Source organism: Lampris incognitus, chromosome 2 (assembly GCF_029633865.1).
Source record: "Lampris incognitus isolate fLamInc1 chromosome 2, fLamInc1.hap2, whole genome shotgun sequence".
Lineage (NCBI taxonomy): Eukaryota > Metazoa > Chordata > Actinopteri > Lampriformes > Lampridae > Lampris > Lampris incognitus.
Genome location: NC_079212.1, coordinates 5,628,684 through 5,645,405, shown reverse-complemented (window position 1 = coordinate 5,645,405; position 16,722 = coordinate 5,628,684). Strand labels below are relative to the sequence as shown.

Here is a 16,722-nt window from a genome sequence, read left to right as displayed (position 1 = left end):
ATATAGCTAATATGTTACAAAACCTGTCAATTTGGTTACTCCTGCTCTTTAATTCGGGGTTTTTCTCCATCAATATCTGGGCCGTGGAGTCCGGTGCCGATACCGCTGCTGGGACGTTTGACCGGGTAGGACGAACACCGGTGCACCGGCAATCACGCGCAAACAGGAAACAGGACGGACACGTGACAACGACGTGCCGATTCTTCTAATTGACAACTAATCTACCGCTACAGTCAATATTACTGTAAACTACTAATAAGACACGTTAGCCCCTAGCTAACGGGTCTGACCCTTTAGCCGAGCGGTTAGTGACGTCGCCTTGTGGTGCAGTACACCCCGTATCGAATCCCGCACCGGGCGAGAAAATAACCGGTTACATTGGTGGCAGCGGTGGGATCCGGAAGTGTGCAGATCCTCAGAAGTCTCTTCGGAGCGCGGGAATAACAAAGCGCGAGGGCGCGCTTCCGGGGAGGGTGACGACTGTAAACTACTAATAAGACACCTTAGCCCCTAGTTAACGGGTCTGACCCTTTAGCCGAGCGGTTAGTGATGTCGCCTTGTGGTGCAGTACATCCCGTATCGTATCCCGCACCAGGCAAGAAAATAACCGGTTACACAAGGGTGGGAACTGTTTACTGCTGAGCTGGCGGCACACCGTCCACAATGGCCGCTGCTGAACCCGGTTCTGTAGTTCTCCCTGTGGCGGCAGGGGTTCGGGGAAATCGCGAATTTCCGCTTTAAAGTTGGTGTTTTAACCACACTGCCTTGGCCCTTGAGCCTGGCCTGGCCAGATCTGCTTCCCCAAAGGTAAAAGAAACCCACCTGAGGATAGCTCATGAGGTTTACCCAGCTGCAGGCTCTCTTCAGAACAGGGTCTGGGTTTGAAGTGGATCCCTGTGCACGCTGCACTGCACCAGACCAAACGTTAGAGCACATGTTCTCCTGCTGCCCGGTGTCTGAAACACTTTGGGTCGATTTAAACAAAAAAAATGTTGATATCATCACTTAATGTAAATGACATTGCTTTCTATGACGTTTCTCATATTTATTTTATTATTTTTTGTGTGACATGGATAACCTAAAGTCATCTATTTCTGATATGATTTGTATCCCCATCTTTATGGGTCAATATCATATGCAGTAAATGGAGAAATGGTAAGCCCTCTTTTGTTTGGTTCATAGAGGGTTTTCCTCATCTCTTAACTAAAAGAGTGTTTTCCAACAAAAGGAGAGTAAAGAGTTACGGGGATGCATCTCGTTCATTGTTGTGTTGATCTCCTTCATTGTTGTGTTGATCTCCCTTTTGCTTCTTTGCAGAGCCCCCCCCCCCCCCATTTTGTTTTGTTTGTCTGCATTTGTGTTGCTGCTGGAAGTGACCGCGTCGTGTTGCGTGACAGGGGGGGGGGCCTCTGCCCGTCACCGCGTGTCTTTTGAACGCGTGTCGATAACGATAATCGAACGAGATCCGATTCCGCAGAACCATTCCGTCCGACCGACCGACCGCCGCAAGTGTTCCTTGGCAACCGTGACGTCACCGCCCCACCAATCGGGACGCTCTCGGCGCTATCGCGAGAGTTGCTCTTCGGCTAGGGTTAGCTAGCCAGGACGTCAAGCGGTTGGTGTTTTCGGCCCCGGCCGCTTCCCGAGTTAAATTGGGTTTATCGCCGTTTCCTTGGTCGGCTTGTTGAGTAAAGAGCCCTGCCCTGGCTTGTTCCGACTCCTCGCCTCTAGAGGACCGTCACTCGACTCTGGATTCGCACGGTGAGTCTTGCAGACGCCGACTGCTAACTAGCCGGAATGTCGGCGGCGGCGGCGGCGGGGGGGGGGGAGGGGGAGGGACGGGGGTTTGTTTTGGAAGTGCGGCTCGGCTAAGTCGCGTTAAAGGGTCACACCGGGAGGGGGGGTCGCGTGTTTTAGCTCGTTTATCGCAACTCGCCGTGGTTCACGTGTTCTTTTAAGCGTGTTTCTCCCACGTTTGGGGCGGCCATTGGTTCGCGTTCACGGCAGATCCGCCTGCAGAGCCGGGTCCGTCCTGACCCAGATGACCCGTCACAGCGGACACGCGGCCGCGTTTTGGCCCCGCTACGTCGTCGTTGCGGGGACAACGTCGCGTTGGAAGCCCCGGAGAGCCCCGTTTAGGCGACTAGACGCCGGCTGCGACGGGCTACTTATGTCAGCCCATCGCTTCTCTGTGCGGAAGTTAAGGCAAACTGGCGACCTGCGGGAGGTAAGGACGACGCGTTGAAAACCGGAAGCACCACGGCGTGCTCCGGAAAGCGGTCGGCACGAGCGCGCAGGCGATCTGAACAGCTACCGCCGTAGTCACGTGATTCTCGTTTACGGTTTCCTCTCTGAACCGTGCGCGCGTGAGGGCTGCTGGTTGTGCGCGCGCGCATAGGTGGCGCTAGGGCGTCGGGTTTAGGGAAGCTAAAATTCCTAGGAATTTCCATCCGTCCGTCCAGCCATCATCCTGCTCTCAGGGATGCTGGAGCCTATCCCAGAAGTCACTGGGTGGCAGGCGGGGAGGCACCCTGCACAGGCCGCCAGGCCATCACACTGGGCTGACATACCCCCCCCCCCCACACACTCATTCATACCTAGGGATGAACCTTATTGAACTGTGAGCATTTGACTCAAAAGTACAATCAAATTTCTTATTAGGCCTATATGTTATTGTCAGTGGGGTCTTCAAAATTCGATTCATTCTTCACACACATCAACGTTAATTTAGCCTCGGGTCAATTTGCCTTTACCAGACAGAGATGTTTGTGAAGTGCTATGTAAATAAAGTTATTCCATTCCAGCCATCATCCAAACCGCTTATCCTGCTCTCAGGGATGCTGGAGCCTATCCCAGCAGTCACTGGGTGGCAGGCGGGGAGGCACCCTGACAGGCCGCCAGGCCATCACACTGGGCTGACATACCCCCACACACTCATTCATACCTAGGGACAATTCAATACGGCCGATTCACCTGACCTACATGTCTTTGGACTGTGGGAGGAAACCCACGCAGACACGGGGAGAACATGCAAACTCCACACAGAGGACGACCCGGGACGACCCCAAGGTTGGACTACCCCGGGGCTCGAACCCAGGACCTTCTTGCTGTGGGGCGACTGCGCTAACCACTGCACCGCCGTGCCTATTTCCTAGGATTTTCGTGAAACAAAATTAGCTTAACCCAACAGCTAGACTGGGACTTACAAATAAGAAAGTTCTCATATTGCAAATCTTGCTAAAATACGACTCGATGAACCTTATTGAACTGTGAGCATTTGACTCAAAAGTACAATCAAATTTCTTATTAGGCCTCTATGTTATTGTCAGTGGGGTCTTCAAAATTCGATTCATTCTTCACACACATCAACGTTAATTTATCCTCAGGTCAATTTGCCTTTACCAGACAGATGTTTGTGAAGTGCTATGTAAATAAAGTTATTCCATTCCAGCCATCATCCAAACCGCTTATCCTGCTCTCAGGGATGCTGGAGCCTATCCCAGCAGTCACTGGGTGGCAGGCGGGGAGACACCCTGGACAGGCCACCAGGCCATCACACTGGGCTGACATACCCCCACACACTCATTCATACCTAGGGACAATTCAGTACGGCCGATTCACCTGACCTACATGTCTTTGGACTGTGGGAGGAAACCCACGCAGACACGGGGAGAACATGCAAACTCCACACAGAGGACGACCCGGGACGACCCCAAGGTTGGACTACCCCGGGGCTCGAACCCAGGACCTTCTTGCTGTGGGGCGACCGCGCTGACCACTGCACCGCCGTGCCTATTTCCTAGGATTTTCGTGAAACAAAATTAGCTTAACCCAACAGCTAGACTGGGACTTACAAATAAGAAAGTTCTCATATTGCAAATCTTGCTAAAATACGACTCAACGAACCTTATTGAACTGTGAGCATTTGACTCAAAAGTACAATCAAATTTCTTATTAGGCCTATATGTTATTGTCAGTGGGGTCTTCAAAATTCGATTCATTCTTCACACACATCAACGTTAATTTATCCTCGGGTCAATTTGCCTTTACCAGACAGAGATGTTTGTGAAGTGCTATGTAAATAAAGTTATTCCATTCCAGCCATCATCCAAACCGCTTATCCTGCTCTCAGGGTCACAGGGATGCTGGAGCCTATCCCAGCCGTCACTGGGTGGCAGGCGGGGAGACACCCTGGACAGGCCACCAGGCCATCACACTGGGCTGACATACCCCCACACACTCATTCATACCTAGGGACAATTCAGTACGGCCGATTCACCTGACCTACATGTCTTTGGACTGTGGGAGGAAACCCACGCAGACACGGGGAGAACATGCAAACTCCACACAGAGGACGACCCGGGACGACCCCAAGGTTGGACTACCCCGGGGCTCGAACCCAGGACCTTCTTGCTGTGGGGCGACCGCGCTGACCACTGCACCGCCGTGCCTATTTCCTAGGATTTTCGTGAAACAAAATTAGCTTAACCCAACAGCTAGACTGGGACTTACAAATAAGAAAGTTCTCATATTGCAAATCTTGCTAAAATACGACTCAACGAACCTTATTGAACTGTGAGCATTTGACTCAAAAGTACAATCAAATTTCTTATTAGGCCTATATGTTATTGTCAGTGGGGTCTTCAAAATTCGATTCATTCTTCACACACATCAACGTTAATTTATCCTCGGGTCAATTTGCCTTTACCAGACAGAGATGTTTGTGAAGTGCTATGTAAATAAAGTTATTCCATTCCAGCCATCATCCAAACCGCTTATCCTGCTCTCAGGGTCACAGGGATGCTGGAGCCTATCCCAGCCGTCATTGGGTGGCAGGCGGGGAGACACCCTGGACAGGCCACCAGGCCATCACAGGACCTGTTATTATTATTATTGTTATTGTTTAAGAGGATCACAGTCATACGCCTCAGAATGAAAAGGGTGGTTGCGTGCGCCTATAAGCTGCGACTGGTAGACAGGATCTCAAACCCGTATTTATTATAACTTTTTTTCCCCACAGCGCCACGCAACTGCCGCCGTGGGCTATGTGTCACAAATTGTGGTCACTCACTCACTCACCCACTCACTCACCCACTCATGGACAACCTGAGAGGGACATTTAGTAGGATGCGCTCTCAACGTCGCATCAAGTGCGCCGTGGGTCTGGACGGTTTCCTGCTTGTTATTTTACCAACACAAACATAACTCATAGCGAGTTGAAAATGAAAATAATTGTAGCTTTTTTCACCTCGGTGACTAGGGTATTACAAGTATCTAGCAGTACACCAGAGACAAAATAAACAGCTATGCGAGTATAAGTGCACTTACTGTTGTACACTAGTATAGTCTACGTTGCTTTGTATTGAAATAGAACAAGCAGAGATAAAATTCATAACAAGAACATTAAAAAAAAAGCCATGAATTTTGAAATAACAATAATGTCCCTGCTTCTGGACCTCTGTCCTGCGTCCTTCCCTGATATAAATGATGCTATAATTAGAGTAAAAACAAGTTTAATGTTGGCCAGTGGTTACTGCTGGGGAAAAAAAATCATGATTTTCTTTTTAAGTACAAATTTTTCAGTGATAATTTGGGGTCCTAGCCTCTTAATAGCGCCGTGTGTGTGTGTGTGTGTGTGTGTGTGTGTGTGTGTGTGTGGTACAAACTGTGACCAAGCTGTGCCACTCACTCTAAACCCTCATCACAATCAAGATCTTCTGAAATTTTCCCCTCCCAGGATACCAATGATGAGTTATGCCGAAAAGCCAGAAGATATCACGAAAGACGAGTGGATGGACAAGCTGAATAATGTTCACATTCAGAGGGCTGACATGAACCGTCTCATTATGAACTACCTGGTGACAGGTATGCCATCTGACCTGCATCAGTTGAGCAAAACGGGGGTGATGAACTATAGCCATGTGTTTAAACAAGCCATCTGATCGCTTCTGGCTGTACATTAGTCAAATGGAAAACAAAAATCATTTTGGGTCCTTTAGAGTTGGAAATTGCACCTAAATCCTTTCTTTGTACTTGTTTGTCTTTGATTTATTTCTTATAGAAGGTTTTAAAGAGGCCGCAGAGAAATTCCGCATGGAATCTGGTATCGAGCCTAGTGTGGACCTGGATTCTCTGGATGAAAGGATAAAGATCAGAGAGATGATCCTGAAGGGGCAGATCCAGGAAGCCATTGCCCTCATCAATAGCTTACATCCAGAGCTACTTGACACCAACCGCTACTTATATTTTCATCTGCAGGTAAGTTTACCATGAACTTTTGCTATTGTTGCTGTCAATTTAGTTGGGTTCATATGTACTCGAGGAAGAGATGCAACTCCTGGTGCTCCAGTAAAGTGAATTCGGTGCCTGATGGTATGAATGTGATCTAATGACCAGCTACTAATGCCCCTTTTCCACCACATGGTACCGGCTCTACTCGACTCGCAGAGTGTCGTTTTCCGTTACTGTAACAGTACCCCGTCAGTGTAGTTGGTCTGCATTGATTTTGGCACCCGCTCCATTTTTTTTTTTTTTTTTGGAACATCGACAAAGGTGGTACCAGAAAAGTGGTAACAGTTACCAAAATGCCAGTACTTTCCAGTAATGGAAAACGAGAAAGTCGAGTCGAGTCGAGCCGGTACCATGTAGTGGAAAAGGGGCATAAGTATGACTGTGTTTATGGATGTATAAACACCAACCTTCACTGCATTTACCTTCTCAAGCCATCCCAGAAATGGACTCATGTTCTTTGTCATTATGTCTGCACTATAAAAAGCTTGTTTAAAGAAAATAGTACCGTGCCCGTCGTAAATCCCTTGATGCGCCTTCAGCGTTAATGCTCCTCGCATTTTTTTTTTTTTGCTTCCTTCCTGCAGCAGCAGCACTTGATTGAGTTAATCAGGCTAAGGGAAACTGAGTCAGCTTTGGAGTTTGCCCAGACACAGTTGGCGGAGCAAGGGGAGGAGAGTCGGGAGTGTCTGACAGAGATGGAGAGAACACTAGCTCTCCTAGCCTTTGACAACCCTGAAGAATCGCCGTTTGGGGACCTGCTCAACATGATGCAGCGGCAAAAGGTAGGCCGTTCATTATCTGAGTGCATTCTTGTTGGCTGCGGTGTGAGTGCATGTTGATTTAAAATCACATGGAAGGAGCGAGAAATATGCGAGGACATAATTTCAGGAAAAAAAAAGTTGTGAAATAATGTTGACCGCTGCACTCTTCTCAATGTACAGGTGTGGAGCGAGGTGAACCAAGCTGTGCTGGACTACGAAAACAGGGAGTCGACGCCTAAACTGGCGAAGCTGCTTAAATTACTGCTGTGGGCTCAGAATGAGCTGGACCAGAAGAAAGTCAAATATCCTAAAATGACTGACCTTAGCAAGGGCACCATCGAAGACCCCAAATGAAAATGGCAACGCCAAAAACAACCCAACTCCCCATCCCCTTAATTTATAACCAGTCAGCGACTGTGTGATAACCAGGTAACATATATGTAGAAATAAAGAGTACATTCTTTTTACAGTACACGAGGCGTCGTTGAGAGGTAAAACTTTATTCATTGTGCAAGCTGTAAATTACCGTTTTCAAAGTGACGGCGATGATTTATCCTGGATTTATATTCACTTCTTAAAGATGAATTGAAATTTTTAGTCTATGTTCTATCTTTTTGAGAAGTAAGACTAAATCAGAAGTATTTATTGTGACCATTTTCACTTCTTTCTCTTACCAAGTTGTTATGTTGTCATGCTGGGTGGTGTGGGTGATACAGATGAACACTATTGAAGCAGAATGCCTTGAACCTGAGCGTAGGACCGTGGGGATGGATGAAGAGTATCGTTATGGTTTAATGTCAGAATCAGCGAACACAATTGCTGGTTGTTTTTTTTTTTTTTTTTTTAACATTTTGTGGGGGCTCCGATTGTGATGAAACCCTTGTTGGGATTCTGGTTTCGGTTTTCTTCAAATCAGCAGTGACTCTGGCGTTCCTTTCTCAAGCTCCAGCCCTCCAGCTTGTACATAGTTGTTGTTATCGATATTAATTAAACGGGGGGAAAAAATTCATTAATAGTTTATATGGATTGTTGATTCAACTTCATGAATTTTTTTTCAAGTTTACCCTTCAAGAAGCCCAGAATTCCCGGCTTCATCACAACTGGGAATTCTGGGCAAGCCGTGTACTGCAGACCAGAGGGCGATGTGTTCTGTACCAACAGCCCATCCTCACATTATTCCCCTGTGTCTTTTATATATATATATATATATATATATATATATATATATATATATATATATATATAAAGGCGTTTTTTCCGAAACCGTCAATGGTGTTGAGTGCTCAACTAATGAGGAGCGGAATATCAACACGGATACAGGAAAAAAAGATTTTAATGCATAGCAGTTATTTTTTACTGCTATGCATTAAAATCTTTTTTCCTGTATCCGTGTTGATATATATATATCATATCATATCATATATATATATATATATGGTCTATCTTAAGATTTTACTATTGCGTGTCTTTTGAGTGGGTGTTGAAACAGGTACTGATGCTTTGAATTGTGAACTATGACTTCTCCCCAAACCTAAATTTAGGAAAGAGTCATGGCTTACGCTCACGCCCGTTCAGAAGGGGGCGCGTTCTTCTGTCCAGTAGTTTACGGTCAATGATACAAGACGTCACAAGTTTTGGGATTCTGCATCTGAATGGGTATCAAGTTAAGGACCGAAGGGATCGCTGTCCATTTTGCCATATATAACTTTTAAAAAAGCTGTGAGTATTTTCAGTTTCACTGCATGTAGGTGTATTGTGATTTATTTTTTTTTTAGCAGTAAAATCACTTTTTGTGCTTTTTTTCAATGCTTTTTTTGTGTTTGGCCATTTCCTTTTCTTTCTTTTTTTTTTTAAAAAAAACAAAAGACTTGCTGCTAGTTATCCATCCTCCATTTCTTTTAAAGCCTTGTTTTTGTACATACTGGTTATGGATATTGTTACTTGGAGAGCTCACATCCCTTTTGTTATCGACAATTTTTAAGGTCAGATTTGCAGCTATTGAAATAAAAATTTTGTGAACCATAAGCCGTGGTGGTGTCTTACGGTCGTGGCGTGCCCGCTCCTGCATGTGTGCGCACAGCTGGCTCGGAGATCATGTTCAAAACCTGGGTGGCCGCGGCCGAGCCCTGCGGATCTCTGCACGGTTTTCGTGTCGAAAACTGTCCGTACAAGCCAAACCAGTCTGGCTGGCGAGCCCGGGGGACGTGCGGCGGTCCCTCTGTACATACCAGACGCAGTTCCCGGTGCTCGGGAGTCGCGCGGACTCGCCGGAGACGCAGTCGCAACGGGACTAAAGGTGGATGTGTGTTGGATGGCCGAGAAGCACGCGTCTGGAGAGCGTGGACGTGCTGCTGACGATCTGCTGCTGAGGCCCGAGACTTGCACAGCGAAGGATTTCACTGTAAAGGAAGTGGAGGAGAGGAACTTCTGGTCCGGGTGAGGCTGCCGAGAGTTTTTAATTCCATTGAATGCAAAGCTGTTGTAGGACGGCCCGTACATCACTGTTTCTGATACGAAGTTATTTTGCATGAGATTGTTTTGTCATGTTCACTTGTGTCTCGACGGTCAGAGATTGCTAGTTTATTTCAGCGACAGCATAATAGTGCACCACTGAGTCAGATCCACACCGTGGACTTGGTTCAACTGCCGGTGACACGAGCCAGATTTGTAGATGAGAACATGTAGGACTTGTTTCAGGACACCCGTGTTTTCTGTCACCGCAGACCTCTGGCGAAGACATGGACCCTGATGCTGCTGTCGGGCACTTGCCTCCTGTACTGCACAAGAATGGCGATGCCAGTCTGCGCCGTCTCGATGGCCGCCGAGTTTCACTGGAGCAGGACCGAGTCCGGTCTGGCTCTGGGGGGGTTCTTCTGGGGTTACTGCTTGACACAAATCCCAGGAGGATACGCCAGTGACAGGTGAGCCATCGGGGTCTGTCGAACATGCAGTTACCCAAGCCGCAGCCTTTCATTTTAAAATACTACAGCGTTGAAACTTACGATTAGGATGGAGTTTAAAGCTGACCTGAAACGAGCAGTCAGATTTAACGTTTCCTGTATACAAATCTTGAACGCAGCTTAATAGAATATTCAGCAACAATTGTGTGTTGATGGAGAAGTATAGAGAAGGCCAGAAGGAGTTACATTGTGGATTTAGAGAAAGCATACGACAGGGTGCCGAGAGAGGAGGTGTGGTATTGTATGAGGAAGTCGGGAGTTGCAGAGAAGTGTGTAGGAGTGGTGCAGGATATGTATGAGGGCAGTGTGACAGTGGTGAGGTGTGTGGTTGGAATGACAGATGGAGGTGGAGGTGGGATTACATCAAGGATCGGCTCTGAGCCCTTTCTTGTTTGCGGTGGTGATGGACAGGTTGACGGACGAGATCAGGCAGGAGTCTCTGTGGACGATGATGTTCGTGGATGACATTGTGATCAGTAGTGAGAGTAGGGTGCAGGTGGAGGAGAGCCTGGAGAGGTGGAGGTATGCACTGGAGAGAAGAGCAATGAAAGTCAGTAGGAGTAAGACGGAATAACATATGCGTGAATGAGAGGGAGGACAGTGGAATGGTCCGGATGCAAGGAGTGGAGGTGATGAAGGTGGATGAGTTTAAATACTTGGGGTCAACTGTCCAAAGTAACGGGGAGTGCAGAAGAGAGGTGAAGAAGAGAGTGCAGGCAGGGTGGAGTGGGTGGAGAAGAGTGTCAGGAGTGATGTGTGACAGAAGGGTATCAGCAAGAGTTAAAGGGAAGGTTTACAAGATGGTAGTGAGACCAGCTATGTTGTATGGTGTGGAGACAGTGGCACTGATGAAAAGACAGGAGGAGGAGGTGGAGGTGGCAGAGATGAAGATGATAAGATTTTCATTGGGAGTGACGAAGAAGGACAGGATTAGGGACGAGTATATTAGAGGGACAGCTCAAGTTGGACGGTTTGGAGACAAAGCAAGAGAGACAAGATTGAGATGGTGTGGACATGTGTGGAGGAGAGATGCTGGGTATACTGGGAGAAGGATGCTGAATATGGAGCTGCCAGGGAAGAGGAGAAGAGGAAGGCCAAAGAGGAGGTTTATGGATGTGGTGAGGGAGGACATGCAGGTGGCTGGTGTGACAGAGGAAGATGCAGAGGACAGGAAGAGATGGAGACGGATGATCCACTGTGGCGCCCCCTAACGGGAGCAGCCCGAAAGTAGTAGTAGTAGAAGTAGTAGTAGTAGTAGTGGTAGTAGTAGTAGTGGTGGTAGTAGTAGTGGTAGTAGTAGTAGTAGTAGTGGTAGTAGTAGTAGTAGTAGTAGTAGTAGTGGTAGTAGTAGTAGTAGTGGTAGTAGTAGTAGTGGTAGTAGTAGTAGTGGTAGTAGTAGTAGTAGTAGTGGTAGTAGTAGTGGTAGTAGTGGTAGTAGTAGTAGTAGTAGTAGTAGTCAGCAGCAATTTTTATTTGTAAATATATATGAGAAAAATTCAAACCTTTATCCGCAACCGTTCTCAGTTGTCTCAAGAACTGCGAGGGAATGGTCTTGTCCTCATTAATATTCATGAGCTGCCCTTTGAGTGGAAAGTTTAAGCAGGGTTGATGTAATGGTGGGCGGGGCTTCACGTATTGATGACTTGATCTCATCGGCCGTATGTAAATGAGTGCGATGGCGTCACGGGTATCAGGCAAAACGGCGTTTCGCTGAGAGAAGCTCAACTAGGGGAGCTCTTTTAAAGAGAAAACAATTCTGCCTTTTATACTTTACTTATTTTATATTTATATTATTTGACATTTAATTTAATTTGGCTAATAATTTTATTATTTAATATTTTGATATTCATTTTTCTCAGTTGAAGGAGAATACGAAATGCGTGACGATTAAGAAGTGATGTTAGAAAATTTTAGTGTTTCAATTGCAGCTTGACTTTAATAAATGTCTGGTGTCCCATCAGAGTAGGAGGAGAGTGGGTCCTCTTCCTCTCCACAGCATCCTGGGCTTCCATCACAGTGGTCACCCCTCTTCTGGCACATGTGGGGATTCAGCCCCTCACCATCATGACCATAACCCGGTTCCTAATGGGCCTGTTACAGGGTGAGGACTGAACCAAAGAGCAATCCTCTGTCATAACTGCCAGCTTATCTACTGTGTCTGTAAAGTGCTTATGGAAGTCCACCGGTAAGCAACAGTGTTTTATCTGAGGGAATGTCCACACTCAAACATCCCCTCTAATTAGAACCAAGATGGCAGATTAATTCAGGGTGACTGTCGGAGGTCATGAGTACCTGCTCTGGTTTGTAGATGTATGATGAAATCGGTTTGTATAGAACATTCTGAATACTATGAATCCTCAACGTTTGCCCCCACCCATAGTGCACTTTGGGACTCCCTATCTGTACGCCATTCCCCCCGGGGGTTAAACATTAAGGTAAGGGTCATAGGTGTTTCTAGCCCATTTTTGGGGGTACTGCAGCACCCCTAAATTGAACCCCAGCACCCCTAAAATGGAAGAGATTTTTTATTTTGTACTGTATGCCCATGTTTAATAAGCTGAAGAAATGTCAAAACCGTATCCGGTATATGGTTTAAACGTAATATTTTAACAACAAAAATACAGCACCCCCCCCCATGCTTCAAAAATGGTTTGATCCACCCCCCACAAATTTATCTCGCCTGGCCGACCAGCACTCTGGCTGCTCAGCACCCCTAAAGCTCTGATCCTAGAATCGCCCCTGGTGAGGGTTAAGTTTTGTTTTTTCTCCCCAACTGTATCCGCCCAATTACCCCACGGTACCGAGCCGTCCCGGTCTCTGCTCCACCCCCTCTGCCGATCCGGGGAGGGCTGCAGACTACCACGTGCCTCCTCCGATAACAGGTGGAGTCGCCAGCCGCTTCTTTTCACCCGACAGTGAGGAGTTTCGCCAGGGGGACGTAGCGCGTGGGAGGATCACGCCCCCCCCCCAGTTCCCCCTCCCCCCCGAACAGGTGCCCCGCCTGACCAGAGGGGGCGCTAGTGCAACGACCAGGACACACACCCACACACCCTGTGGTAGGCAATGGAATAGAGCGCTACGCCAGCCGGACGCCCCAGGTAAGGGTTAAGTTTGAGGTCAGGGTTCGGGTGGGGTTAAGGTCAAAAAATAAGGTTGCAATTTGTCGTGGTGTGGCGTGCGGGGGACTGTCGATAACACTTGGTGGTAAATGGCTGAGCTGAGCAGGCCTTTAGCCTGGGAGACGGACATGAACATGAAGGCCCAGCTAACGGTAGATCAGCGACCGTGTCGTCCATGTTTATTGAGCCACTGCAGACGCCGTACGGAGGAACACTCCGTTATACAGGTTACCGGGCGAAGGCCCGCGAGGCGATGGTGCTGGACGCCGGCTACACGTGTGTCGTCTTATTGCGTCCTCGTCGCGTTGGTTGTGAGTACTAACCCTGCGTCATTCATGAGAACCCGAAACACTAACGCGACACTTGGCCTAAAGTCTACTGGGACAAGATCCGTTGGATCTTGCTAATCGGCAACGAACACGTGGTATCTAATACACGAGCGAGCAACGTAGCCTATGCTGTGGAGCTAAGCTAGCCAGGGCTAGCGCTAGATTAGCTGCACTAGCAGCTCAAAGACCAAACATCACACACTTGTCAAAACAGAATGAATAACACACACACACGTCACAGAAATGTGTTTAACTAACGTTAGTTTAATATACGTTACATCTGCTTGAATTCAGCGATGAGTCCACCGAAATATTTGGCTAGAACGACAGCTGTCCGTCTACAGAGTCAAGCCTACGTCACAGCACGTTTCAGTACGCGGACGTTCTGGGGGACCGCTCCTCCTGCTGCCAAATAGCGGAATTGCAGCCTCTGCCCTAACCGTCCTACGGTCCGCAAACACGCGTGCGGCGAGGTGCGTCGAAGGCGTCCGGCTGGGAGAGTTGGCGTTGGATCGGCTGAGGGAGCCTGGTCCGCTGCGTCCTGTAGGCCCAAGGACCACGGCCCTGACCGGAGCTGCGGCCCGAAGAGGAAACACCGAGGGCGGTCTGACAGGATGCGGAAGCGGGGCAGGCTAAGCTAACTGCTAGCCCGTGCAGGCCGGCCGTTCAGACAGTCATCCTGGCTGGCGTTCGTTCTCCTGGACAGTGAATTTTTAAATTTTTAATTTTAGTTTAGGTATGTGTGTTAGCTTAGGTATGTGTGTTAGTTTGGATATGTGTGTTCTAGTAGTTTTTGGATATGTGTTTTTGTCTTTGTGTTGCACTGAGGTGGGCTGGGGGAAACCATGTTTCGTGACAAAGTGTTCCTGATTCTGATCAAGTAGACGTCATCTAGCGTGGCAACAGGGAGTCCCAGTGCACGTTCGTGACGTCACATCCCATACTGGCGTCATGTTTCACCGAGTTGTTAGTTTGTGTAACGGTTTACTAACCAACATTCATTTAGAGATAATACAAACCATTCATTCATCCATTCATCCAAACTGTTTATCCTGAATACATATATATATATATATATATATATATATATATATATATAAACCTTGTTAAAAGAAACGCTCAACAGTAGGGAAAATGCTCAACATATGAGCAAAATACTCCAGTAAATTCATTATGAGACAGTACAAGTCTGTTATTCATGTTCTAGCAGGTTTCAAGCAGGTTTTACAGCTTGATCCACTTCCTCTTCCAGAACCGTGTGCAGGCATGCCCGGCACCTGTAAACGTTAGCGTTAAACAGAATGGAGGAAGTGGGAGAACAAACGCACACACAAGTCACCGTTGTTCTAGCAATCTCGGAATCGATCATGTGCGTGACCATGATAATGTGAGTTTTGCTTTTATAGCTTTATTGGTGGCTTTATTGACAGCCGATGATTGCTTATGGCATGAAACAGGCTTGAAACAGGCAACTAAATTGCCCCTAGGTGTGAATGTGTCGGCCCTGTTATGGACTGGCGGCGTGTCCGGGGTGTCTCCCCGCCTGCCTCCCAGTGGCTGCTGGGATAGGCTCCAGCATCCCGCGACCCCACTTGGGATTAGCGGCTCGGATAATGGATGGATGGATGGATGGATGGATGGATGGATGGATGGATGGATGGATGGGCAAACCTGTCATATGACTGAGAAAAAGCATCAAAAGTAGTATACAGTCAGACACGCGGAAGCTCATCACCATTTTCAACGATGCAAAAGGCTTAGCGGGTTTCGTCTGGTTTCCATCCGGTACGTTGGCAACTTCAACAAAAATAAAAGCAAAGCTCACGTTACCATGGTCACGCGCATGATCGATACCGAGATTGCTAGAACAACAACAGTGGCTGGTGTGCATTTGCTCTCCCACCTGCCCCATTCTGTTTAACGCTAACCTTTCCAGGTGCCGGGCATGGCTGCACACGGTTCTGGAAGAGGAAGTGGATCAAGCTGTAAAACCTGCTTGAAGCTGTTGGGGAGTAAAACATGAATAGCAGCCGACATGTTTATTTGTTTGGAGTGAATGTTGTGATGTGCATTTTTCTGACAGGTGTGTACTACCCGTCCTTGGCCAGCCTGTGCTCCCAGCGTGTCGCTGAAGGAGGGAGAGGCTTCATGATGGGCACCATGAGCAGCGGTTGCTATCTTGGGTGAGTTATGTGCATGTGCACAAACAAACACACATATGCACACATGCACACACGCACACACACACACCTTCCTTAGTGACTTTTGTTTTCGTTCTATTTTGCTCCTTCAGAACATTGTTGGTAGGTGGGCTGGGGTCCCTGATGTTGGAGTGGTATGACTGGGAAAGTGTCTTCTATTGCACGGGTTTCCTGTCTGGAATCTGGGCTCTCATCGTGTGGCGGCATTTACTGACAGGTATACTGACAGGTATCCCTGCACGACATCGACCACTTACCCCAGCTGGAACCTCTGCTACCTACCCGGCAGATCTGATGACTGTAAATTTGTCTGTTTGTGGTGCTGTTTTGCCTGTGAGGGCCTAAGCGTTGCAGTGTGGAGAAGATTAAAAAGGGAGGGAAGATGCATTGGCCCTCGTCTACTATAAAAAAAAAAAAAGAAGCTTTACGGGGATCGCCGGTTCGAATCCCGGGGTTATCTCAGGCTTGGTCGGGTGTCCCTACGGACACAATTGGCCGTGTCTGTGGGTGGGAAGCTGGATGTGGTTGTGTGTCCTGGTCGCCACACTAGCGCCTCCTCTGGTCAGTCGGGGCGCCTGTTCAGGGGGGAGGGGGAATAGCGTGACCCTCCCACGCGCTACGTCCCTCTGGTGAAACTCCTCACTGTCAGGTGAAAAGAAGCGGCTGGTAACTCGACATATCAGAGGAGACGTAGTCTGCAGCCCTCCCCGGATCAGCAGAGGGGGCGGAGCAGCGACCGGGACGGCTCAGAAGGGTGGGGTAATTGGCCGGATACAGTTGGGGAGAAAAAGGGGGCGGGGGAGGGGGGGGCCTAGCCTGCTATGGTGTTATCCTGTTGTATGACTGTGTTTAGCTCTTGCGGTATACATCCAGTGTAATGTAATGCACATTGTGTGCTGCAGGTCGGGTTTCCTCCAGACTGACGCTGTCTCGTCACGGCTCACACAAGAGTGTGTCAGGAACTCACTGGATGAGACTTCTTAAGAAGCCTCCCGTGTGGTACAGCCGATGTCTTCTGTTTCTTTTCCAGTTCAAACCCATACATATACGTGTATATATAT

At 48.0% G+C, this 16,722-nt stretch overlaps 2 protein-coding genes across 2 annotated transcripts in view; both read left to right on the top strand.

Moving 5' to 3' along the window:
* Nucleotides 1–1,615: 1,615 nt before the first annotated feature.
* LOC130107813 (glucose-induced degradation protein 8-B homolog) lies at nt 1,616–9,068 on the top strand. The gene is made up of 5 exons (XM_056274575.1): nt 1,616–1,761; nt 5,738–5,865; nt 6,062–6,258; nt 6,876–7,073; nt 7,233–9,068. Exons 2-5 carry the CDS (start codon nt 5,745–5,747, stop codon nt 7,404–7,406), a joined length of 690 nt encoding a protein of 229 aa, XP_056130550.1. The 5' UTR covers nt 1,616–1,761; nt 5,738–5,744; the 3' UTR covers nt 7,407–9,068.
* A 295-nt stretch (nt 9,069–9,363) lies between these two features.
* Nucleotides 9,364–16,722, top strand: part of LOC130108063 (solute carrier family 17 member 9-like) — an 18,453-nt gene continuing 11,094 nt past the window's right edge. The window contains exons 1-6 of the mRNA XM_056274904.1: nt 9,364–9,488; nt 9,776–9,973; nt 11,974–12,113; nt 15,544–15,643; nt 15,754–15,890; nt 16,564–16,660. Of these exons, the coding sequence (XP_056130879.1) occupies nt 9,364–9,488; nt 9,776–9,973; nt 11,974–12,113; nt 15,544–15,643; nt 15,754–15,890; nt 16,564–16,660 (797 nt within the window). The remainder of the gene's footprint in view (nt 9,489–9,775; nt 9,974–11,973; nt 12,114–15,543; nt 15,644–15,753; nt 15,891–16,563; nt 16,661–16,722) is intronic.

Bases quoted from the DNA above. Each gene is read 5' to 3' on its own strand.
- LOC130107813 (XM_056274575.1), top strand. From the start codon at position 5,745: ATGATGAGTTATGCCGAAAAGCCAGAAGATATCACGAAAGACGAGTGG. The intron at 5,866-6,061 runs GTATGCCATCTG...TATTTCTTATAG, and splicing joins TATGAACTACCTGGTGACAG to AAGGTTTTAAAGAGGCCGCA. The intron at 6,259-6,875 runs GTAAGTTTACCA...TCCTTCCTGCAG, and splicing joins ACTTATATTTTCATCTGCAG to CAGCAGCACTTGATTGAGTT.